The 26,576-nt window shown below is 43.0% G+C and overlaps 1 protein-coding gene across 1 annotated transcript in view; it reads right to left on the bottom strand.

Annotated features, from left to right (window-relative positions):
* Window positions 1–7,578: 7,578 nt before the first annotated feature.
* The window catches only part of CENPC (centromere protein C), a 30,176-nt gene continuing 11,178 nt past the window's right edge, over window positions 7,579–26,576 (bottom strand). The window contains exons 8-17 of the mRNA XM_053363201.1: window positions 23,931–25,271; window positions 22,671–22,741; window positions 21,667–21,732; window positions 20,600–20,704; window positions 18,708–18,797; window positions 17,379–17,468; window positions 16,852–17,006; window positions 14,694–14,784; window positions 12,820–12,892; window positions 7,579–7,944 (exon numbers count right to left, since the gene is read on the bottom strand). Coding sequence (XP_053219176.1) covers window positions 7,929–7,944; window positions 12,820–12,892; window positions 14,694–14,784; window positions 16,852–17,006; window positions 17,379–17,468; window positions 18,708–18,797; window positions 20,600–20,704; window positions 21,667–21,732; window positions 22,671–22,741; window positions 23,931–25,271 — 2,098 coding nt within the window. The 3' untranslated portion in view covers window positions 7,579–7,928. The remainder of the gene's footprint in view (window positions 7,945–12,819; window positions 12,893–14,693; window positions 14,785–16,851; window positions 17,007–17,378; window positions 17,469–18,707; window positions 18,798–20,599; window positions 20,705–21,666; window positions 21,733–22,670; window positions 22,742–23,930; window positions 25,272–26,576) is intronic.

Raw genomic sequence — 26,576 nt, forward strand, 5'->3', positions numbered from 1 at the left:
GGCTTTAAAGGTCAGCACCGACACTTTGAATTGTGCTCAGAGACGTATTGGGAGCCAATGTAGGTGTTATATGGTTGTGAATTGTTGTTGTGCAACAGTAAAGGAGGTCAGCTACGAGGCAGAAAGTTCCAGGATCAAATCTTGCCTCAGCCTCTTGCTAAGGACTCTCTCTCCCCGCTGCTGAAATCTGCAATAGCATTGCTGATTGTGCTTTGGTTCCTTCTGTGATAATTGTCGGCAACTTCAAAACAAAATCATTTCCACAAAAATAGGATGTTTGGCCTCTGTGTAAAAGGTACACAGCTAATTTTGCTAAAGACAAGTTTTTATTTTTATTTTTTTACCAAAGGACCGCATAGAGTGAGAGGCAATGAAAAGAGAATTTGCTAACACCTGGTTCCTTTGTACAGCTACAGAGGTTACTTTGTACAAAGCACTCTGATGGAGCCACCAAATTTTGAAGGTTACTTGCAAATGTAATGAGAATCATTCCCAGCAAAATGAAGTATTAAAATTTACAAGTCAGCTGTGAATCAAAGCCAATATTTTAAAACAAAAAAATGAACATTTCAGAGTTAGATCCTTCCGTATGCAGCTGTTGCAGAGCTTTCAATATCGTTAATAGATTTTTTTCCTTGTTTACCGCTCAGATTCTAATGTATTGCACATTAAATGGAGACAACTAAGGTCAACTTCAAATGCAAAACCATAAATGTTGCAGACAAGTTCACGGAATGATAAGAAGAAGAAAATTAACCTCAAGTAAAAAGCTTGTAACAGCCTTGACCTCTGACTTCTGCTGCATACAAACTCGAGGATTTTCTTCATTTCACTTCAGTTAATGGATTTCCCAGGGACAAACTGCAAGTGAGGCTTTTCTGGAGCAGCAGCACCATCTAGAGTTTAAGTGAAGGCCAAGAACTACAGATGAAAATATATTTCATTCACTGGTGCAATGTAAAACATCTGATTCAAAGCATTCCTTCTGAATACAGAAGACACAGCCTTTAGACTCTGGGACAAGTGGAACATAATAGTGTTTCCACCCAAGTGTGCAGAATAGCATTAAAGGGTAAAGGTAAAGAGACCCCTGACCATTAGGTCCAGTCATGGCCAACTCTGGGGTTGCGGCGCTCATCTCGCTTTATTGGCCAAGGGAGCTGGCGTACAGCTTCCGGGTCATGTGGCCAGCATGACTAAGCCGCTTCTGACAAACCAGAGCAGCGCACAGAAACGCCGTTTACCTTCCCGCCGGAGCGGTACCTATTTATCTACTTGCACTTTGACGTGCTTTTGAACTGCTAGGTTGGCAGGAGCAGGGACTGAGCAACGGGAGCTCACCCCGTCACGAGGATTCGAACCACTGACCTTCTGATCAGCAAGTCCTAAGCTTTGTGGTTTAACCCACCCGCGTCCCTAGAATAGCATTAGAGCGGTAGAAATTACACGGAAAAGAATGCTACAAATATATTCAGCCTAATGTGCCCTGCCAAACTCACAGGACGCTTAAACCAGAACCTACCAAATCTCCACTTTCCAAAACAGTATGCAAACCAAAAGAAAACCATCCTTCAAAATTCACCTCTCCAAATGTGGCAGCGCAGTTCTTCATCCAAGAAACATGTAAAAAATGCATACACTGACTAGGGTAAAAGGTTCATCAAAAGGCATATAATTAGTGAAAACATACAAAACTGCATTATATTAAGGGAAATTGCTTTACAGAAAAAAGATTCTATTAGGCAGATGACATACAAAATGTGCTTATTAGGGAAATTTTGCACTAAGATGCTGACAAATTTACATAAGTATTTTTTAAAAATAAAAAAACCCAAATAAATTGCAGATTGCTGCAGAAATGTGAAGAACTAAATTTAAGACCGGAAAAACGAGAAACTAAGAAAATCAAAATTGGCATAGCCACCCATCCCTATTCGTGACTCATGTGAACTGGCCGAAAATCTTACACACCATTTTGTATCTCATTAGAGGTGAGCTGAAAGTTCACTTTCCACTTTCACAGACTGCATATTGTTAAAAGAGAATCATATGAAAATTATGTATAGGTGGTATACCACAACAGTAAAATTGGCAAAAATGTATAAAACCGAACAAAAGAACTGTTGGAGATGTAAAGAAGGGGAAGGTACATTTTACTATATGTGGTGGGATTGCAAGATTATTTTTTAAAAATAATGGGAATTTATATACAATGAATTGAAAACAATGTTTAGAATAACAAGTGTTAAAAAACCAGAAGCTGCCGAAAGAAAAACGGACATTATTTATGTATGCAAAGAATGTTAATAGTACAAAATTAGAATGTTAATAGTACAAAACTGGAAGACCGGAGAAGTACCATCTAAAGAACAATGGCAAGAAAAGTTGATGAACTATGCAGAGTTAGCAAAATTAACAGACAAGTTGCGTGAAAAGGACAATAGTGACTTCGAAAAAGAATGGGAACCCTTTACAATATATTTACAGAAACAAACAAAAAAACATGGACTCACTGGCAGGATTTAAATAAACATTTAGAATTTTATTTACAGAGAACAAGAACTATAACAATGGGAAAACATAGTATCATATATAAACAGTAGATTGTACCATTTGATGTAACAAACCAGAAATGGAGGTTGAGGGAAGTTAATGGGGTTGGGGGGATTGGAAAGTGAATGTTTAGTAATGGTGATGGATATTTGTTGCAAGAAAGAAAATCAATAAAAAATACTTATTAAAAAAAAAGAGGTGACCTGAAAGTTGCTCAGATGAGAACCTTGGTGCAAATTTGGGGGGAGTGTGTTCAGAGGTAAAAAAGGGGTGTAGGGTGGGAGGCCAGAGGGGCCAAGCTTGGATCCTAGAACAATAGGCAAGTAGGATCCTAGAATGCAACAACTGATTGGCCTGCAGGAAAAGACCAATCAGGCTCCAGGAGGGAAGCAGAATCAGCCAATCAGACGGGACTCGTTGTGTAAATAATGTATATAAAAGCCTGAGGGTTTTTTGGGGGGGAATCAATCACTGCTTTACAAGCTGCAATAAAGAGCATGAAATCACTACAGGACTCAGAGTATATTTCAGCACAGCATTGTATGTATGCACATTAACTATATCTTTCTCAGGCTTCTCTGTTCTCCATCCAGGCAAGGAAGAAGCATTATCAGAATTCAAGTTTACTAGTGGCACAGCAATAAAACTGCTAGCACATTCGCAAAGCTAAGCAGGGTCTGGTATGGTTTCAGATTGGGTGGGGAGCCACGTGTTGAGACTCCTGCACTGTAGGGGGTTGGGCGACATGACTCTCAGGATCCCCTCCAACTCTATAATTCTATTAGGATGCATTCTGGACGGGCAAAAGCACGTGACAAAGCAGATCCAGTAAGGAGTGTGGGCTTGGCCTGGGAAGAATCCCGACTGCCAAATAGAAAGATTTGTAAGGCTGCATTTGGGCCCAAGGTCCCCCATCCCTGATGTACGGCAACCCACAAGGGTTGTACCCTCTGGTTTTGCTGGCTCCTTGGGACTGCATAAACAGGAGGAGGAACAACCATCTGACGGACAGCAGTCATGTCACACATCACAAACCGTATAGGTCCAGAGAGGCTAAGGCATGCATTTCTGAGCTTCCTAGAAGGCAGAATATAAGCAGACCGATATGTACCTCTAATTATCATGCCTGCATATAATTTAGTTAAAAGCTTGACAACGTTCCTGAGATAATCTGTTTGTAACCCTGCGGGAGAGAATTCTCTTAGCATGGAAATGTTACCCTATGACATTTTGTAGCTCAGTGCCAGCAGTTAACCATTGCAAGAAACAGAGGAATGACTGTGGTCACACTGGGGCTATTCTCATAAGCTCCGTGGTTTCCTTATCTACTAAATGCAGAAGGTAACTTTCTACATGTTTTCTGTCCCTTCTTTTCAACCCTGTTCAAACGAAAGCTCCGAAGAGAGAAAACCACCAGCAGAAGAAAAAGGGAACTGGAGGAGCATAATGAACACTGCTAAGAGAAAGACAAGTGGAAATAGTTGAGAGCTCAAAACTTTGAGAGAGAGAAAGAGGATGCATATTCTGTGCATGAATATATCTACTATGTTCAAAGTGGCTTTAGTTCCAGGTAGCAAGCCTTATATGTTGATAGGTTTGCCTTTGGAGAATGTAAACAATCATCAACACATGAGAAGTACAGTTTTAGGACCCGCCTGACTTTCTGTGATTGTATTCCTTGTAATTTTAAAAAGTTCTTTTTAGAAGAAGAAGAAGAGTTTGGATTTGATATCCCGCTTTATCACTACCCTAAGGGTGGCCCAAGGTCACCCAGCAGCTGCATGCGGAGGAGCGGAGACACGAACCCGGTTCCCCAGATTACGAGACTACCACTCTTAACCACTACACCACACTGGTTCTCTTAAATGTTGTGTTTTGAAGTGTTGTAACCTCCACTGGGACCTTAGGGTGCAGGGGAAGGTAATAAAATAAGAAGATTGTACAGTACTTTAAGAAAATGCCAAATGTGTGATCATATGAAAAGGTTGGGACCTGCAGGAAGCAAAATGTAGTGAGAGTTTTATCCTAACTTTTTAGGGGACACGGGTGGTGCTGTGGTCTAAACCACTGAGCCTCTTGGGCTTGCCAATCAGAAGGTCGGCGGTTCGAATTCCTGCAACAGAGTGAGCTCCCATTGCTCTGTCCCGCCTCTTGCCTACCTAGCAGTTTGAAAGCACACCAGTGCAAGTAGATAAATAGGTATCGCTGCGATGGGAAGGTAAACACCATTTCTCCAACCACCCCACGCGTGCTCCTTGTCCCTTGAGTGCTTTTCCTTCCCTCCCAACTTAAAACGTGGTTACAAAGCACGGATCCACATGGATCCTCAGGATTTTTGCACTGGGTCAACCCAAATTCACCATCAGATCACATAGCATGTCCATGGCTACAGCTTGCACCAAAAAAATCACGCACCCACTGTTGCCTGGGGCCGCAGTGGTGCAAAAACGTGGTTACAAAGCATGGATCCACATGGATCCTCAGGATTTTTGCATTGGGCTACCCCAAACTCACCGTCAGATCACATGTCTGTGGCCACAGCATGAACCACAAAAATCATACATCCACTGTTTCGTTTAGAATATTTTTTTTCTTGTTTTCCTCCTCTAAAAACTATGTGCGTGTTATGGTCGGGTGCGTGTTATAGAGCGAAAAATACGGTAGGTAGTAGGCTATCAAAATACTCACCAGGGCGCTTTTGGTATTCAAGGGTAAATAAAATCTGGTCTAGCTCTTGGACTAGAAAGATTCCTGAAGGCACTTCTGGCTAGTATTGTTTATGCTCTTGCCGAAGGCTTTTTTGTTCTGTGCAAAAGATTACACAAGTTGTAGCCAGTTACCCCAAAATGTCCTGTCCCTCACACCAGCCTGGTAGCTAGGCAGCTATTCCCAGGTCTGTGCTGTATGGAGCTGACCCAGCCCCCTTCACCAGTTTATGTACCTTCTCCCAATGGGCTGCATGCATGCAGCCAGAGACTATACCTGCATGGAAGCTGCCTTTGCTTTTCTCTCTTCCATCCCCTCCTGGTTCTGGGAAGGAGTGGTGAGGGAGTGGGAAGACACTTGGCCCTTCACTTGCCTGACCTGCTTCTTCCTCCAGCTCTGAAGCTTCCACTGCCTCTGATTCTTGCTGCAGGGCTGGTACAGGTCACCACAAATCACTGCCCTGCTCTCCTGAGTAAGCCTCCAGCCCCCTTGCTCATAAGTCAGCACCCTTCTGGGGTAGCATTCACAGCCCAGTGTGAATTTGACCTTTAATGTTTGTTTTGCAAGTTTGCTTTTATCTATACAGTGGTACCTCGGGTTACATACACTTCAGGCTCCAGACACTTCAGGTTACAGACTCTGCTAACCCAGAAATAGTACCTCGGGTTAAGAACTTTGCTTCAGGATGAGAACAGAAATCGTGCTCCGGCAGTGCGGCGGCAGCAGGAGGGCCCATTAGGTAAAGTGGTGCTTCAGGTTAAGAACAGTTTCAGGTTAAGAACACACCTCCGGAACGAATTAAGTACTTAACCCGAGGTACCACTGTATTTCGGTTTTTCATCATGTTCTGTTAAGCACCCTCATAAAATATTTTTGAAGAGTGGGATATAAATTTATAAAAGGCAAAATACCTTCCCTACAACAGAGCTTTTCTGGACAGTTAATCCATTTCAAAGCTGGAAGCTTTCAATGTGGACTGTGCTAGATATAAGGTGCAGAGAACAGGTTTCTGATGAGCTGGAATAATAACGAGTCACTTGGCTTTTGGAATTAATAATAATAACAATAATAATAATACATTTTATTTATATCCCGCCCTCCCCAGCCGAAGCCGGGCTCAGGGCGGCTAACAACAATAAAACAGTACAAATTTGGAATTAGGCCAAATGTTAGACTCAACTTTTCAAAATCCTTATTTTCTATCCAGTTTTTTTTAAAAAATTGACTTATCCCTACAAGCAAGTTAACAGGAAACTTGGGACAGTAGAATTTAACGTTAGGAAACCTAGACAAAACATTATATAGTTGGTGGAATAGCATAGCCCAAGCCAGATGTGATAGCCAGACGTTTCCGAGCACAATTCAAAGTGTTGGTGCTGACCTTTAAAGCCCTAAACGGCCTCGGCCCAGTATACCTGAAGGAACGTTTCAACCCCCATCGTTCAGCCCGGACTCTGAGGTCCAGTGCCGAGGGCCTTCTGGCGGTTCCCTCACGTCGAGAAGTGAAGTTACAGGGAACTAGGCAGAGGGCCTTCTTGGTGGTGGCACCCGCCCTGTGGAACGCCCTCCCACCAGATGTCAAAGAGAACAACAACTACCAGACTTTTAGACGACATCTGAAGGCAGCCCTGTTTAGGGAAGCTTTTGATGTTTGAGGCATTACTGTATTTTAATATTGTGTTGGAAGCCGCCCAGAGTGGCTGGGGAAACCCAGCCAGATGGGCGGGGTATAAATAATAAATTATTATTATTATTATTATTACAGTGATACCTTGGGTTACATACGCTTCAGGTTACAGACTCCGCTAACCCAGAAATAGTGCTTCAGGTTAAGAACTTTGCTTCAGGATGAGAACAGAAATCATGCTCTGGCGGCACAGCGGCAGCAGGAGGCCCCATTGGCTAAAGTGGTGCTTCAGGTTAAGAACGGACTTCCGGAACGAATTAAGTACTTAACCCGAGGTACCACTGTATTATTATTATTATTAGACTTTAATCTGCGAAACCCACAATAGGGAAGGCAAAGGCATTTTATGCTTCTCAAGAACGTTAAGTTTCGAAATATCAAACGACACCTTGGTGATTAGTTTTATTAATGCGCGCGATTTATGTAACAAAGATACAAACTGTACAAAAGAAAAGGAGGCGCATTGATTGGTGCTGAACGGAGCAGGGTAAGGAGAGAACACGGGACCCAACACCTGCATTGCTATTCAGACCCATTGCCAGTCCTTCCCACCCCCACTCTGGGCACAAATGGCCCCTTTTACGGAAGTTTTGCAGTCTTTAGAGTAGCTCTGCCTTCGTGCCCGCAGCATCACACGAGCAAGACAGCAGCAAATGCTTTGAAGGTTAGCACGCCAAATAACGACGTGCCGTTGCGCCACTTGCCCAGTGCGGGATGGCATCTTAAGAGCTGCAGTTGCAGCAACGTTTAGTTATGCCACCGAAGGAGCTTGCCAAGCTATCAGTTCAGTCAAAGAAATGGCAAGATCAGAAGGGAACTTGTGCAGTATAAATAATTAGAAAAACATACAACTCAAACTACAAAAATATCTTTAATTTTGTTGTCCTGCAAGCCTGGAACGCTGCAAGCTAGGACGGTTCCACCTTCCCCACATGAGAGGATCTTTAAGTTGCTGCAAGAAATGTTGATACAAGGGTAGGTTTCATGAATTTTCGGACCTGAAATGAAACAAAATTACAAATCTTCTACAAAGCTTTATTTTCCAACTATGCCACAACCCCCCAAAATCACTTGGCTATGGGGCGATTCATAACATTATGCCAAGTTACTAACTAAAAGAACATCTGTAGTCAATATAGCCACACAATGATTACTATTTGGGTGGAAATATTTTGTTGACATGCTACAGATGGTAAGAAATTCTCTTAAATTTAAACCAGGTGAAGACGCACAAACTAGTAATTCACTACTGTTTCACTTTCTTGTATTAAAATAATGGAGACATTCTCTTTCATTTTCTCAGTGTGTTCACATGTAGTTTATTATTATTAACTATTATTATTTTAATTGCAATTTATAAGCTGCTTTCCAGCAAGACCTTATAGGTCACAAAGCAGCTGAAAAAAAGCTATATAATCAGCTTCACTGGCCCTTTCCCTCCTCTCTGCTCATTGCTAAAGGAAAATTTAAAAGACAGAAGGAATTGTTGTTGCTGCTGTTTTTAAAAAACTCTAAACCCTCTCTTATTTGCCTATGCCGGTTTGCCAACACTCTCTTCCCCACGGTTTTCTTTTTTCTTTTTAAAATAATCTTTATTAATTTAAATTACACACATATACAATACTACAAAAAGAAAATTAAATTTAAAAAAATTAAGAAAAAATAAAAGAAGAAAAAGCAGATTTATGTGCATAAAAAACTTAATCTTCCTAATACTTAAATAAAAAAAGACTTCTGACAAATTTCTAATGGTCTTCCCCACGGTTTTCATGCATGTTGTATTTAAATATAACTCTCAGCAAAAAAAACAGCAACAAGTGTTTCCCTCTTCCTTTTTAGTTCAGTGAACCTCAGCCATTCCAGTCTGCTTGGTGCCAACTGATGAACAGGATTCAGTGCGGTTGCAACTTTCGCAAGGGCTAAATTCCCAGTAACGGCACATCAAGGGAAAATCATGCAAAGTCAGAACAGCCCCCGGAGCCACCCCCGTCTTGAGCTCTTGCAAGATCGGGGCTGTCCGAGATTTCTTGCAACCCTCCCAGAGCCCAGTAAGCAAGGCAGAGAGCTTGGGCGACACCTGGCTTGAGAGCAGTACATGTGAAAAGGATCTAGGAGTCTTGGTTGACCACAAACTTGACATGAGCCAACAGTGTGACGCGGCAGCTAAAAAAGCCAATGCAATTCTGGGCTGCATCAATAGGAGTATAACATCTAGATCAAGGGAAGTAATAGTGCCACTGTATTCTGCTCTGGTCAGACCTCACCTGGAGTACTGTGTCCAGTTCTGGGCGCCACAGTTCAAGAAGGACACTGACAAACTGGAACGTGTCCAGAGGAGGGCAACCAAAATGGTCAAAGGCCTGGAAACGATGCCTTATGAGGAACAGCTAAGGGAGCTGGGCATGTTTAGCCTGGAGAAGAGGAGGTTAAGGGGTGATATGATAGCCATGTTCAAATATATAAAAGGATGTCACATAGAGGAGGGAGAAAGGTTGTTTTCTGCTGCTCCAGAGAAGCGGACACGGAGCAATGGATCCAAACTACAAGAAAGAAGATTCCACCTAAACATTAGGAAGAACTTCCTGACAGTAAGAGCTGTTCGACAGTGGAATTTGCTGCCAAGGAGTGTGGTGGAGTCTCCTTCTTTGGAGGTCTTTAAGCAGAGGCTTGACAACCATATGTCAGGAGTGCTCTGATGGTGTTTCCTGCTTGGCAGGGGGTTGGACTTGATGGCCCTTGTGGTCTCTTCCAACTCTATGATTCTAAAGCACTTTCTCTGGTGGGAAAACCCTTCACAGAAAGAGCTTTAAAGTCCTCTGCCTTGCTTAGCAAGCTCTGGGACAGTCGCACAAGAGTTTTGGGGGCTTCCCCAAGGGTAGGCAAGGACTTCCTTTCCATTTGTTTGTTTGTTTGTTTGTTTGTTTGTTTGTTTGTTTATTTATTTATTTATTTATTTATTTATTTGGGGGCAATCCTCATAAAGCTGTGGTTGAGCAAGTAAAACCTGTGTAAACTGCAATCCTGCTGTATCAGGATTGCTTAACCATAAGCCACTCTTTGCACCTGTCAAAGCATGGAAAGAGCACGGAAAAATAAAATAAATGAATGGTTTACCACCATCCAGTCATTCCACTCATTAACCCAGCCCCAATTAATATTCACGCAAGCAGGATGAGTCTAAAGGCCCTACAAGCAGCTTTTATTAATCTGATCCTGCCACTAAATGGAAGGAGCTTTAAGTTTTTCGGCTTATTGGCTCCACCTGCTGGTGCATCTTTGATGAGTTTCTAGCAATACTGATTTACTGTATTTTTTGCATCATAACACTCACTTTTTTCCTCCTAGAAATTAAGGGGAAATGTCTGTGCGTGTTATGGAGCGAATGCCTGCGGGTGGCGGGGGGGATCTGCTGCAGTCGTGAGCAGAGGATCCATGGTTCCCCTTCCTTTCCTCCTCCGTGGTTACAAAGCATGGATCCACATGGATCCTCAGGATTTTTGCATTGGGTACTCCAAACTCACTGTCAGATCACATGTCTGTGGCCACAGCATGAACCACAAAAATCATATATCCACTATTTCGTTTAGAATATTTTTTTCTTGTTTTCCTCCTCTAAAAACTATGTGCGTGTTATGGTCTGGTGCGTGTTATAGAGCGAAAAATACGGTATTTCTCAAATTTCCTCCAAGGACCTCAAGGTGACATATGTGTCTGTGACGGAAAGCTCGGGCAGACCTGAGTCTGGTGGTGCAGCACAGTGGATTTCTGCCAGAGCGGTGTAGCTCGCAGAGTGCTGAGCTGCAACCTCACTAGCTGCGGGGACAGCTAGCCAGAAGGGGGTGAAAGACAGCACTCAGTGAGAGAGAGAGAGAGAAAAGCAGTTGAGAACTGGGCTCCTGGCATTCAGCTGGACAAAAGTTTAGCCCCTGAGCTGTGTGTGTAACATCCTCCCCAGGGGAAAGGTCTACAGCCAGAGAAAGAAAGTGATCAGTGTCTTTTGACATCTTTCCGCAGGGCCTGCAAGACAGAGCTGTTCCGCCTGGCCTTTGGTTTGGATTCGGTCTGACCCTTATGTTTCCCTCCCCTTATGGTCTTGTAAAAGGTAAAGGTACCCCTGCCCGTACGGGCCAGTCTTGACAGACTCTGGGGTTGTGCGCCCATCTCACTTAAGAGGCCAGGGGCCAGCGCTGTCCGGAGACACTTCCGGGTCACGTGGCCAGCGTGACATCGCTGCTCTGGCGAGCCAGCGCAGTGCACGGAAACGCCGTTTACCTTCCCGCCAGTAAGCGGTCCCTATTTATCTACTTGCACCTGGGGGTGCTTTCGAACTGCTAGGTTGGCAGGCGCTGGGACTAAGCAACGGGAGCGCACCCCGCCGCAGGGATTCGAACCGCCGACCTTTCGATCGGCAAGCCCTAGGCGCTGAGGCTTTTACCCACAGCGCCACCCGCGTCCCTATGGTCTTGATTTATCAGCTATTTTAAAATGAGGCTGCATTTTAAATTGCATTTTAACCTGTATTTTAAATTGCTTTTTTCAATCCCTCTCTTTTTCCCCTATTATGTTTTTATTGTGATTTTATTTTATTGGTGTTAGCCGCCCTGAGCCCAGCTCTGGTCGGGGAGGACGGGGTATAAATATCATTTATTATTATTATTATTATTATTATTATTATTATTATTATTATTATTATTTTATTTTGAGAGTATGCAGACAAGTGAGAAATAGGTAGCTGAATTTGTGACAGGAGAAGTGGAGCCGTGAGGGAAGACTCTACTTGGGTCTCAGTTCGGTAAACAGGGAACAGAACTTCAGATATAAACCCAAAATAATTTAAGAGGGGTGTGGTGATCCCCTGGTCTCGGCAGTGAGATTTATAGAAGGTTGGGAAACTGACAAAAAGAACAGCCTTACCTCAGAACCCAAGTATTAAGACTTAAGTCAGAGCTTTCCAAACTTTTCAAGTTGGTGACAAACTTTTTGGACATGCATCATTTCGCGACACGGTAATTCAGTTTTACTAGCAAATTGGAGGTTAAACTAACTCCTTTCCAGCCCCGGGAGGAGCACAGGGAGCGTTCATGTGAAACACCTACACACTGCAGCCAACACAGTAATGTGTCGCGACAGTTTTGAAAGCTCTGGCTTAAGCTTTAATACCTCAATGTTTACTTTAAAGAACTGAAGGAAATATAAGCTGCATGTTTACCCTCTTGTTTAGAAGCCTGCAGAAGGGACGCGGGTGGCGCTGTGGGTTAAAGCCTCAGCGCCTAGGACTTGCCGATCGAAAGGTCGGCGGTTCGAATCCCCGCGGCGGGGTGCGCTCCCGTCGTTCGGTCCCAGCGCCTGCCAACCTAGCAGTTCGAAAGCACCCCCGGGTGCAAGTAGATAAATAGGGACCGCTTACCAGCGGGAAGGTAAACGGCGTTCCGTGTGCTGCGCTGGCTCGCCAGATGCAGCTTGTCACGCTGGCCACGTGACCCGGAAGTGTCTCCGGACAGCGCTGGCCCCCGGCCTCTTGAGTGAGATGGGCGCACAACCCTAGAGTCTGTCAAGACTGGCCCGTATGGGCAGGGGTACCTTTACCTTACCTTTAGAAGCCTGCAACATCCACTGAATGCCATATATTCGCGTAAGTGTGTTTACTGTTTCTTGAAATAATTCTATCTCCTGACACTTCTTTTGTTTTACCAATTTTGTTCTTAAAATAAAACCTTTAATCTGTTTAACTTTTCATAAGTCTCCCAGTGCCAGGGTTTTCTTTAAAGAAGCAAAATAGTAAGCGAGGGCATGCCTCATTTTATCCTCAGTGGAGACTCAAGAGTGGGTGTGAAAAGATTAAAGAACCCAAGGAAACTCTACATTTTTCTTACCTGCTTCCTTTCATTTGAGTGAAGAGGACAACACATTCTTTATTCAAGAGATTACGTAGGTTGTACACGTTCCCTACAATTAAACAGAGTGATTCCATTATAGGACAAGTCTACCATTTTATAAATGCAAAAATCAGATGGTTTTCATTTCACTTGGATATCGGTGGGGCGTGCATCCAAAATGGTCCTGCTTCCTAAATATCACCACTTGAACAGTGTGCTGTCCAACGCTTAAAGGACACTGGAGAAGTATTTGGGTCAAATTAAAAAAGATCTAGTACAAATACAAGGGCTCTTGATCCACCTGCACCCCCTTTTTTGCCAAACACTTCCCTGTGCCTTACCAAATTACATTTCATTCTGATTGGCACATTAGGGGCTACAGTGGGAATGGAGTGAGTGGAGAGGGGACCTATTATGTGACTAGAGCTCCACACACAGTTCTTTGGATATAAGTCATTTTACTCAATTTATTATTACTATTTATTAAATCTGTATACTGCCCTTCAGGGATGCGGGTGGCGCTGTGGGTTAAACCACAGAGCCTAGGGCTTGCCGATCAGAAGGTCGGCGGTTCGAATCCCCACGACGGGGTGAGCTCTCGTTGCTCGGTCCTGGCTCCTGCCAACCTAGCAGTTTGAAAGCACATCAAAGTGCAAGTAGAGAAATATGTACTGCTCCGGTGGGAAGGTAAACGGTGTTTCCGTGCACTGCTCTGGTTCGCCAGGAGCGGCTTAGTCATGCTGGCCACATGACCCGGAAGCTGTACGCCGGCTCCCTCTGCCAATAAAGCGAGATGAGCGCCGCAACCCCAGAGTTGGCCACGAATGGACCTAATGGTCAGGGCTCCCTTTACCTTTACCTATACTGCCCTTCATCCAAAGATAACAAGGTGGTTCCCAACATAAAAATACGAAACTATGTTTCCTAAGTACCACTTCCTCCATTGTATCCAAGTGCAGAACATTTTATACTGAATTCAAATAATCAATTGCAAAAGTGTCAGCGTTAACTGTAAAAATAGCTAAGCCCACACCTGCTGGTCTCACAGCATCCCCAAAGGGTCCTATCAACCCAGTTTAAACAACAGCTTGGGATATGAGGGGCAAGGTCTTCTCATCTGGTTAGATGCTTCACAGCTGACTGCCTTACTTCTCCTCCAAAAGGCAGAGAGGCAGCAGAATGGGAATGATGGGAAGGCTTCTCAAAAGTACCAAGAGAGGAAACACGGCTGATTCTTCCTCTGGTCTCCTTCCAGGTGTTGTGCGAAGAGGTAAAGGAAAGGTGCGTTCTTCCAGTGCAGGGACACCCAATGTTGCTCTATGCTTTGCAGAAGGCCCAGAAGGAATAGCAGGAAGAAATGCCGAACTATTCTTGATTCCTCTCTTGCTTCTTCAAAGGAGCACGTGAAGTGCCCCTTAGTCATGCAGTCAGACCAGGGGCGTACGAAGTGGGGGGAGGGCCGCCCCGCGTACCACTCTGGGGGTGTGTGTGAGAGACAAGATGGCTCCTGCCTCCCCCCAGCTGTAGAGTGGCTGAGGGCACACGCAATCAATATGGGCGCCGCTTGCGTGACATCCGTACCGGCTGCCACTCACATGGCGACCGTATGGGCTGCTGTGCATGCGCACTCCATATAGACGTCGCACATGCGCCACCGGGCGGTTTGCCCCGCCCCTCGGCGTCCCGCCCCGGGTGCCAAAGAGGGTTCCTCCGCCACTGAGTCAAACACAACGTATGCCCCAACATTGCTCAAGAAAACAGGATCATCTCCTTCCATAGACACTTTTTCTCCCCCTTCTGCATTCACCTTCACCTTAGCCCTTCCCCCTCTCGAAAACGCTCATTATTTGGCAGATGATCGGTACACTTACCCGGCGGGATAAAAAAATAGTCTCCGGCAGTCAGACGGTAATACTGGTCATACAGCATCAAAAGGAGCTTTCCGCAAGAAATGTGAAAAACCTTCAGGAATGAAAGCCATAAAACGTTACTTCACTTTTCATCTTAAAACTTGTATAAATAAAGTATCATCAGGCTGTTAAAAGCAAGAAGATCCAGCTTTTAAAAGCACAACAGTTTATCCACCCAAACAGTGGTTTTGGATACTTTTGGTGCTGTGAATGCCTGGGCGCTACTGAAGGGGTGGGTGGTTGAAGGGAAGCAATATCCTGAGCAATTTCCTACGACAGACCTTTCCACCGCCACTACTCGGCACAGAATCAATACACTGGGGAGGTAATCCAATCTCTGTACAGCTTTACCTGCTGGCATTGCATTATGAGAGAAAATACGTTTTCTTTTAACAAAAAAGCAAGCTGCCCTTGCTTCAAAGGGGAAATCCATAAAGTAATGAATTATTAACTCAGCAGCAGAAGCTTATGACGACGGGAAAGCGAAGAGTAAATGCACCATGCATTGCAAAGAGTGTGATGGATTCATTAACATGTACAGTCATTTTTGCCTTGTTAATGAAAGAGATGAGGGGGCAGAGTTATCTCTGCCACAACTCCATCTGGAAACTGCTCCAATAATTTTCCTTGTTGCATTAAAAGGGGGGGGGGGGCAGTCTACCACAGGAAGCCATCTGACTTAGCAGTGCTCTTATGCACTTCTTAACAGAACATCTTGAACTAGCAATCTTAGAACTATAATGTATTATTTTTGTGTTTCTTAAGATTGTGATGGTTTTGGCACATATACACTGACAAAGTTCTGTTGGTGTACTCTGAAGTGACTCTGATTTTTTGCAGTTCTTTTTTTCCTCTGTAATTGTGTGACTGTTACATGTGATACAACAACAACAAACTGAAATGCAGAGTTCTAGTTTTCACAAATTAAAAAATATATTTTCCATCTTTTATCATATGTAAGGCATAGTGCAAGATTCAATGTAGCATGAGCAAGAACCCACTCAAAAATGGGACTTCTAATTTTTCTGCTTCCCGCCCCCAGAGCCCTGCACAACCAAATACCTGTTTCAGAGGATTGAGGGACCCTCTGGAGATTTGGGGGGCAGATAGGGCAAAAAAAGAGAAACCAGAAATCCCATTGCACAGGTGGATTTCTGCTGCACAAGCAGTCAGACGTCACTAGATGTCAGCCATAGAATTTTTGCAAATGCATTTCAGATTTCAACTGTAAAACGTTGACTGTGACTAGCCTGTAAATTCCAGTGACAATCTGTTTTCTGTTTAAAAGTGATGGGCACTCGGACTAGATAAAAATTAAAAGAAAAAGATTCTGCATTCAGCTGAATGGATGGTGGATCAACACAGGAAATCGATAGCCTTTGTCAGGGTATCTCAAACTTCTGAGGCACATTATTTCCCGATTTCATTAAAAGCCCAATTCTTTTTTCCACGAAACTCGCTGTTTAGATCAAACATGCCTCCTGACTGGAAGCCCAAAGCAATGACTCATGCAGAGATGCGGCAAGCAGCCTCCTCCAAGGTATGTAATTCTGTTGTGTTTGCAGTAGGATCAGCAAAAATATAATGGGCAGCCTCCTCAGTAAGCAGGTGTTTGGGGCTTATAGGATTGTTTAATCATTTAAGATTTCATAATACATACAAGTGTCGCAGCACATTCTTTGCCCTGCAGAGCCTTGACATACTTGACCACAGAAATGCACATGTCATGTAGATCAGTGGTGTCCAAACTTTTTTCCAAAGAGGGCCAGATTTGATAAAGTGAAGGGCCGTGAGGGCCAACTAAAGTGCCAACCAAAGTTGTTAACCTTTTTTCAGGACTGAAGTTGTTGAGGGTTTTTTTAAAAAAAAAATTTGCTCCAGGAAATAAACTGCCACAGGAGCCGGACTGAACCGACCAGCAGGCCGAATTAGGCCCCCGAAAGAGACTCTGGTTATGCCTGATGTAGATTGACAACTGAGAAAAAACAGTTGCTCCATCTCACAAGAGGGAATATTAACCAAACTGGTAAAATACCAACATGATAGCATACATAGGAAAAACGTGAGAACATAACAATTCCATGATGCAAAAAACATATACAATTTCTGGTATACTCACCAGTGTATCTGTGTGGGAATACTGAAATCCCTTTTCTTTTAATGGCTTTAGTATCAGTTTGCCGGCAGAAAAGAAAGGGGTATTCAGCTGTTTGTATATGGACACCGTCTCATCATTGATGAAAAGCAAATGTGAATTACTCCTGCTCACACAGTCTGTTACAAAACCAGAAAATAAATACATGACTTAATATTCATAGATGACAAGGTCAGATAATGTACACTGCAATATAACATGTGCCATCTTAGTCGTATGCAAAAACCTGCTTACTTCATCAAAAGGTAATCATGCAAAATTCTGCGGCGCACTGAAAGTTTGCATTGCAGTCAATGGCAAAATCAGAGAGTTGTAATATTTAAGTATACTGTATTCAAAAAGTGAAATATGAAAAGCAAAGGAATGATACAAGCAGCTCTGCGTGGGGGGGGGGGGAGTACATGCAGAATCATCATGGTTCTTGAAACGGCCACAGAGCAAGTTTCAATATACTTGCTAGTCATACCTTTAACCTGTGTCACATTACTCACCTAGAAGAACCTCTTTATTGGTATCTTTATCAAACACAACAGCTGGCTGAGAAAGACTTTTTAAGGAAACAGTTGAGTTGTCGGGCACTTCTGCAAAACAGAAGTACAAACAGAATTGGATCCCAGGTCATATAGCCTTTACCCTGTTAAATAACAAGAGGCAGGGCTGGAAGATTCAGTCAACCTGACTACACTTCTAGATGTGAGCTTTTGGAATAAATAGTCTTCAGGATTAAGTCCACGCAGGTTGTAAGTGTTCTTTGCAAGTCTCATGAAATCCTCCTCTAACTGCAGTTTGTCTAAGTCACTGCTCCTTTTCTGATCAGGAGTTCATACCTGTACTTGTGCAGAGCTTAGGAGCTACCGTATTTTTCGCTCCACAAGACGCACCTTTTTCCTCCTAAAAAGTAAGGGGAAATGTCTGTGCGAATGTGTGGTCGATTGCTGGCTCCCTTTCTGGCCCCGCCCCCTTGCCCAGGCCTCCATTGTTGAATGTTCTGCATGTGACTAGCTGATTAGATTATCTGTCTGGAAACTGTAGAAACGGCTCCCTTTCCTTTCCTAAAGAAGCTGCAGAACCGTGAGTTGAACCCCATAAAAACGGGATTTTTTCCCCTTTGCAAAGTAAGTTCAACAACTTTGAGCTGATCCTCAAAAAACCGGGGCTTTTCCCCTTTGCAAAAGAAGCTGCACAACTGTGAGCTGATCCTCAAAAAAGCGGGGCTTTTCCCCTTTCCTCCTCTAAAAACTAGGTGCGTCTTATGGAGTGAAAAATACGGTACTTGAAAGCAGTGAGGATGTTTACTTCTGCCAAAGCCCAGCAAAAAGTTAAGAGATGTGCCCCCCCCCAACCTCGTATTTTGGACTGAGGCAGATCCTATGATTAAGAAATATGCTTGGAACTGGCCAACTTATTTGTGGGTCACTGAAAGCGGATCTTAGACAGTGAAGGGCTGTGAATTTACTGCAGGTTGACTCAAGTAAGTTCATAATATTGTTAAGGCCTTTGCTCTGGTCAGCTCAAGAAAGCTCAGGGCCTACATAGAGACTCCTTTGATTAATCTTAACTATTAGCAGAGAAGAGGTTTCATAGCTATCTTTATCTGCCAAAGTAAAAATTACATCCATATTCTAATTAAGCACACCAGTGCAGTATTTAGCCTTTGGAAGTTTTCTTTAGAAAAAGGAAAGAGTGTTGCAAGGTCAGGACCAACATCCGTCCATTTGAGCACATGGTACACTATACAATAAGATGTTAATACTAAAAGTTGAATTTGAACCTTTGCTATCTAATGAAGTATACTTGGGGATGATAAGTGATTATCATACCAAACTCCAGAAGAGGTATTGTCCTTTTAGGTTTTCGTTTCCTGGGTTCCCTCTGTTCAGGTGATATTACCCCATCGACTACAAAGCCACCTGAAATAACAATTAATTTTAGGAATCATTTCTCATAACTAGTTTAGATTATTTTTGTGGATGATGGAATAACAGGTGAACCACTAGCAGATTAGTTCTTATCAAGTCCAATGAAGAAAGCGGTCTCCCATTAGGATGTCTTAAAAGAAACACAGTTCACTACTAAGTGCCTCTTCCCAGGATTCTATTTCATAATTCCTTGATCATATCTCTCAAACTGATATTGGGCAAGAGAAGAAGTTTATGGGGTGGTTTTCTGGATTTAAAATGGCTCCTATTTGTGGCAAATTGAGCCCTGTCTGAGAATTCCACATTTGACACTCTATTTTACTTTCATGTGTTAGTTTCCCATTCTAGCTCCCTTCTACAAATAAGATTTTTCTTCTTGAAGCAGGAGGCACACAGATTTTTTAATCATTACCGTCTCTCTTTTATGTTAGCTTTATTAGCTACTGCATTCATTTTTGATTACATTCACAATAATTTTGATTAAACACACTATCATCAAAGTAAAAATAATATTGACAACTGATAATAGAAATAAGATCAAATATAAACTATTACTCTTTGTAGGAAATACGCAGACATGTTACCAAAACCTAAATTGCTAATTAAGCTGTATACTTTCTGATGTCTTTGGAATAAAATGAGATCTTGAAATTATGCTTGTGGGTTAAAAATATGTTCATAAATTCTGGCTTATCTAAAGAGTGAGAATTGCATGCCTGCTGTTAACTCTCTCTTTACCAAACTGAGAAGAAACAGCTTGAGACTTTATTCTTGTGCAGAAATGAAAGCTGTAGCGGCATTTTGTGTATGTGCCTGCTCAAGAGATATCTCCCAGTATATTGGGAGGGTCAGGGCAATAGAGCAAGTGTAAAAGTGGCCAGAGTTCAACATATTTAAAGAGCACTGGTATACATGTTGAAGAATGCTATAAAGCACTCAAAGTCCACGTGGTTTTCAAATGCAAGCAACATGAGAGGGACACTCAATAAAGGGGAAATAAAATAAGTGGTGCCCTTGCCACCTTCCAAATGTTGGAGGGCAAGTGTCTGCAGCGGGGAGCCTGATGTGGTCCTGCAGCCAAAAGGTAAAGGACCTCTGGGCAGTTATTTTCAGTCAAATTTGACTATGGGGTGCGGCGCTCATCTCGCTTTCAGGCTGAGGGGGTCATGTGGCAAGCATGACTAAACCGCTTCTGGTGCAACGGGAAACCATGACGAGTGCTACAGCACACGGACACAGCATTTACCTTCCCACCACAGCGGTACCTATTTATCTACTCGCACTGGTATGCTTTCAAATTGCTAGGTTGGCAGGAGCTGGAATCCCGTTGCGTGGATTCGAACTGCCGACCTTCTGATCGGCAAGTCCAAAAGGCTCCGTGGTTTAGATCACAGTGCCACCTGCAGGTTACCACACCATTTAAAAAGCCTCTATCACCAGGGTCCTAAATAACACAGAGAAACTACATGAGCGCAGCAGGCTCCCTGCTGCAGATAAGTCTGCCTTCCAATATGTGCATGGCAACAAGAATGGGCATGGTGAGGTAACAGAGGGGAGGGGGCAGAGCTAAAACATTCTCCACCACCCTTCCTGACACAAGGGAAACCACTAACATATAGAGCTATAGAAATGAGACAAAAAGAGGAAATTACAATGCCATGCATGGCAAAGTAAATATTTATTTTTTACACCGAGTTGACTTTTACTTTTAAAGCATTCCCACAACAACATAGGGCTACACTGCATTTGCTACAACCAGATAACATATATGAGCTTTGTATAGAACCTCACACCTGAAGGTCTCATCTTGTATTTCACACGTTCTCCTCGCCAGTACTCCAATGGTTTAAGACGCATTCTTTTGGTCCGGCGAATATTGGGCGTGTTGGAAGGCAATACTAATGAACAAGACAGGTAATGAGAAGCAGATTTAGGTTGGGTAAAAACCCAGAAGCGGAACAAGAACACACATACAAGGATGAAAATAATGTTTGGACCTGCCACACACTTTATAATCCTGCAGCTTAAAATAATAGATGCAGTTTAATGCAGTGTTAGAAAATTATTATTTGTTTTTCTTCCTCCCTCCCCCCCCCCCATGGAATTTGGATCAGTATATCTGCCTCCAGTCCCACTTTAAACTTTACAGTAGGTTAGAGAGGCTGTGAGAGTCAAGGTCAGCTAGCAAACTTTATGAACCAGCAGTTTAAATGATATCTGCACACTCAAAGGTCCAAAACTACAGCCACCACACAATTGTGGGGAGAGTTCCTCCTACCCCATATTGTATTAACCAATTTTTACAGAGTTCAATCAGTATTTGCACTGTCCTTTCATGTGTTCCTTTACGGTGATTAAGTGGGCCTAACTTTAAAAGAGCAGAGCCATCTAGAAGTAGGTGGCAGGTGGAAACATCGTCTCTGGCCCTTTGCCTGCAGAGAACTGACACCTCTCACCATTTCTGTCTCCTGACGACCTTTAGTCAGCATGCAGTGAGCTGCCGGTACTGACGTTGGCCCAACCAAGGAAAGTGAGGCGGCATGAGGCAAGCTGTGGAGCTGAAGCCAACCTGAAAGCAGTCTAAGGCCCACTGTTGGGTCCCAGCCCTCTGTGTGAGAAATAGGACACTAGGGCAGTGTCCTCATGCTGTTTGACTAAGTGAACTGCCACAGCAGCCATCACTGGCACCAATTCAGAATAAATGCATGCATGCATGCATGCTCTCTCTCTCTCTATATATATATATATCTCCCAAGTTCTAAGACTGGCAATAGGCCTTCTTAACATGCCATCTTGCAGACAGAGAGATCAGAGTTCATTTGATGCAGTCTTCATTTAAAAAGAAAGAAAGAAATCTTACTCATTTTGCGCTTCAGTGCATTTAAATAAGTTACACCTTCCTCCTCTTCCAAGTCTTCAGATTCATCTAAATAGTAAAATACAAATGAATTCGTATTTTTAATATCCCACCACTCCCTCCAATCAGCAGAGGGCTAACACAAATTAACTGAAAGAACCACAGAACAATAAAATCATAATCAAAACCACAACAGAACACAGTAAAATCAGTCAGTTTTACCTCCCAGCTTTGAGCCATCCACTGGAGTAGAATTTCTACCCTTTTATTACTGATGAAAATATTAAAGAGTACCAGGCTCAGAACAGAGCCCTGTAGGATCCATTGGTGAGCGCAGTTTGACTCATTTTCCAACCAACTGTGGATCTACCTGATCTTCTGGTCCATCTTTAACCAGTGTGCTAACCACATGTTGGCAGTTTTGTATAACATTTGAAGAGGACCTGATCAGCCCCACTTGCTCTATGTGATGCTCTGGGTTTCAATGACCGACTCATTCATAGGGGCACCAAAACTATGTGAGTACTTTTCAGTGTGTTATAGCCTTGATATTTGGCACATGTTTAGTCCAAGAGGTCCAGATTATCAGAAAATAGATCGTTTTAAAGAGGGTGTCATGATTAAAAGTTCTTCCACAACCTCCCCAAAAGCTGGGACTTGGCATACATTTAGCCCAAGTCACATTGACTGCAAGAAAACACTGGAAGTTGGAAAACTTGGTACTGAATGCTCAAAGGAGAGGCTGACATTTACCTCACAATGAAAGCCAGCACAAAGCAAGCGAAGCCAAACATGAAACACAATGTTAGGGCTGTGGTAGTTCAATTGCCTCTTCAGGATTAGGCCTGTGACTGCTTCATCAAGGAACAAGCAGTTTTTGCTTGAAGGACGCAAGCGCCATTTACTGGCACAGAATACATACATGTATGTGTCTGTTTACAATTACGTACACAGATATACAGCAAAAGGAACTCAAAGAGCATACCAGACCAATCAATAAGCCATACCTGATGTTGACTCCTCCCTGTTAACAGCAACATGATGTTTTGAAGAAGTTTTAATTTTAGAAACAGGGCCACTTAAAAGAAAAGAACAATGGTAAAATCCTTAGAGAGTAAAAAATCAAAACAATTTATCCATGCAAATTAAAAGCACCATACTAAAAGAAACTGTATGTAGAAACAAGAAGCGTTTAATAGAAAAAAGGTGACAGGCAACAAGAAACGGTTAACTTATCAAGAGCTATTAGAGTGGACTCAAGGGTTTCTTGTATTTAACTTTTCCCTAGGTTCAATTCTATTGCTTTTCATAACCTTAAACATGGCCTAAGGCATCAAGGGTGAACTGCAGGACTGAAACTGATTTGGATATGGTTATAAAATTCTGGGTTAGGCGCAAAGGAAGAAACACAACCCCTGTACTCCATGCCATCAACTGCAGCAAGAACATATAGTGGGCTCTATGAGCAAAGGCAAGGGATGCGGGTGGCGCTGTGGGTTAAACCACAGAGCCTAGGACTTGCCGATCAGAAGGTCGGCGGTTCAAATCCCTGCGACGGGGTGAGCTCCCGTTGCTCGGTCCCAGCTCCTGCCAACCTAGCAGTTTGAAAGCACGTCAAAGTACAAGTAGATAAATAGGTACCGCTCCGGCGGGAAGGTAAACGGCGTTTCCGTGCGCTGCTCTGGTTCACCAGAAGCGGCTTAGTCATGCTGGCCACATGACCCGGAAGCTGTACGCCGGCTCCCTTGGCCGATAAAGCGAGATGCACGCTGCAACCCCAGAGTCGGCCACGACTGGACCTAATGGTCAGGGGTCCCTTTACCTTTACTATGAGCAAAGGCAAAATTGAATAAAGCCAGGACTGCCCCCCCTCAAAAAAAAAACCCCTACGTGACCACCCTCACTTGTCTGAAGCTGGCCTTGCCCTCCACCTTGCTTACCAGATTCACTTCCAGAGCCCTTGCACCACCTTCCCAAAGCCGGGTAAGAAAGGGAACACTTTTTTTCTTGGCCTCTAGGAAGGAGGCATGAAGGCTCTGCAAGCATCCCAGAACCCAGTAAGTGAGGACTTAAAAGCTCTTTCTGTGGCAGGTTCCACCAACCCTCATCCTCCCAATTTATTTATTTTATTCATTTTTGGGCCATGCACCTAAGGTCACGATTGATTAGTAAATTACATCTAAGTGAAGAGCCCATTGTATTGATTTAATATTTATACACCCCCGGAGTCAAATTAACATGCAACATAAATGGATGAAAGCACTTACTATGAGGAACGCTTATTGTTGTTTTTTCGTTCCATAGAAGTATTTAATATTTTTTCTGCCACGTACTGTTCAGAATAATCCTCTTGGTAGAAGGCAATTCCACTTTCTTGAGCACTTGCTAAGGAAGTCGGTCTTAATTCCCGTGGCAACGTCTTCCTTGGTTCGCTTATTGGTTCACAAGGGCTTCCACCCCCTTCAGAACTCTCGTTTTCTGAGATCTGCTCTGAAACAGGCACCCTCTTACTTCCTCCAGTGGCTTCACCCTCTTCACCACACTGTTCTTCTCCTCCATGCTCGCTTTCAGAGCTATCACTCGAAACCAGCACCTTATTTTTCCTTCTAGGTCTTTTAACAATACTCAGTGGGGTTTCCAAATCTTTTTGAGACAGCGTTCTTTTAGGCTTTCGCCTCTTAGCTGATTTGCTGCGTGACAACCTTTGGGCTGTATGTGTAATGGACTGCTTGCGCTTTGATAATTTCCCCTCCCGAACAGGAGCAGGATCCTCAGCGTCTATAGACTTTTGACGACTCTGTGGGGACACAGCTGCAGGAGTGCATTCTTGCCTATAATCTTCGTGAATTTCTACCGATGGCTTCCTTTTTGAATGTATTTGTTTCATAGGTTTTTTACTGCAAGGTAATTGCTCACCTGTACGTATCGCAGACGATGGCGCTTTCAAAACATCATGGCCTGAAGTGTGAATCCGTTCTGAGTGCACCTCTACAGGACTTGCAGAATCCTGGCAGCCTTCATCACGTGATACCACCAAAGGCTTAATTTTTGAGCAGTTCTGCTTCATAGATCGCTTACACTGGGATGACTTCTGGGTTGTACTTACGATGGCCTGTGGCTGCAATGAAAAATCGTAGTCCTGCTCCTGTAAGAAAAGAAGGTCCCCTGCGTGGCTTCCACTTGCAGACACTTGGCAATCCTCATTGCATATACCGACAGATGTCTCACCTTTGGAAAGTGTTTGCTTTCTTACTTTTTGGATGGTATTTACAGTTAGCGGCAAGCGGCCGCCTTCCACAGCGATTCTTTCATTAGTCCTTGAAACATTCTGCATTCCGTTAACAGTTCTTTCAGCAGCGTTAATTAACTTCGGTTTGCTTTGCTTTATTGGCGCTGGTGTAACAAGATTCTCTGATGCCCTTTTATTTTGTCTTCTGACACTCTGCTGCTTAGCTCTTTTTTTCCCTTCAGACGATGCAGGTGTTAAGTTGACTTTCTGTTGCTTTTTGTTCCTTGGGGATGTTGAAATCCAGGATGTAGAACTCAGTCCAAATGATTCCTCTATAACAAACTCGCACTCGTCTTCTGCCTCTACACTGGCTGTATTTCTGGGAAGGAAATGTAGGTGCTTGATTGTTTAACATATCACCAACAGCAAGAAAGAAAGCAAAACAACCCCACATACCCCAAATGTTATTCTCAGAGATGCTTCTGTTTTGAGAATACACCCAGATATTTTCCAAATCAGTAACCATTTCATGTTGTATTATTCTAAGTAAACTTCAAAAGGTTTAGGTCCACAAATCAGGTACCCTGGCTTCTGATCTGCTTCAAGTTTTAAAAAGTTTCTGCATATATATATATATATATATATATATCCAAATAATTAATATTAAAAACAACGTTGAGGGCCTGATAGTAACAGGAAAACTCAACAGCTTCCACTGCTAAAGAATACCAAAGGACTTCTCCTACTATTGATCAGAAAAATACAATCCCTCAGGCAATTTGGAAATGTTTAACATTATGAGATTCCTTAAGTTAAGGAAAGAAAAACATAGGTTCTTTATCAGAAAGTGTTGGTCTTTGAGTGGTCCTCTGTGCAGCTGCATAGTGGGATCATGTGCCAGCATAGGGTATCATCTCTTAACTTCCTAGAGCTAAAACTGGGAGGAGGTGTTCAGTTCAGCTATATAGATAAGCAATTTGTCATCTTTTGGGTCTCTGTGTGTATGATTATGTGGAAATGGATACAGGAATTAAAAGGAGAATAAGCTGCGCAGCAAGAATACTTCTCGCTAAATATTGGAAGACACAAGATTTGCCCACCGTGGAAGAATGGCAGATGCAAGTGATTGACTATATGGAGATGGCAGAAATGACCGGCAGAATCCGAGACCTGGGAGAAGAATTGATGGAAGAGGACTGGAAAAAGTTCAAGGATTATCTACAGAAATATTGTAAAATGTTTGAATGTTAAAATGATGTGGGATGTGAAGGTAACATGGCATTTGGGACATGGTTAAAAGAGGTATGAAAAAAGAATTCTAAAAAAGAGAAGGGGGGTATGACTAGAATAATATTATGTCAAAGTATATAAAGTGGAGTAAAGGACCAAGATAAGGGAAATTAGAGACATAATAAGTGGGAATATATAATTATAAACGAGGTTTGAAAGAGGGTTAGAATTTGCTGAATTTGACGGAATAAAGAGGAATACAAAAAAGGGAGATGCGAGGAGGTCAGGAAAGAGGGATATAGAACCTTGAAATTTAAAAGTGGATCCTTTTCCTTTTTCTTATTAAGTGTGTATTTTCTGTTTTCTGTTTTGATATATGTGTTTGTTTGATTTCTATGTTTTGTAAAATCCCAATAAACATTTATTAAAAAATAAAATAAAAGGAGAATAAGCT

This window comes from Podarcis raffonei, chromosome 13 (assembly GCF_027172205.1).
Source record: "Podarcis raffonei isolate rPodRaf1 chromosome 13, rPodRaf1.pri, whole genome shotgun sequence".
NCBI lineage: Eukaryota > Metazoa > Chordata > Lepidosauria > Squamata > Lacertidae > Podarcis > Podarcis raffonei.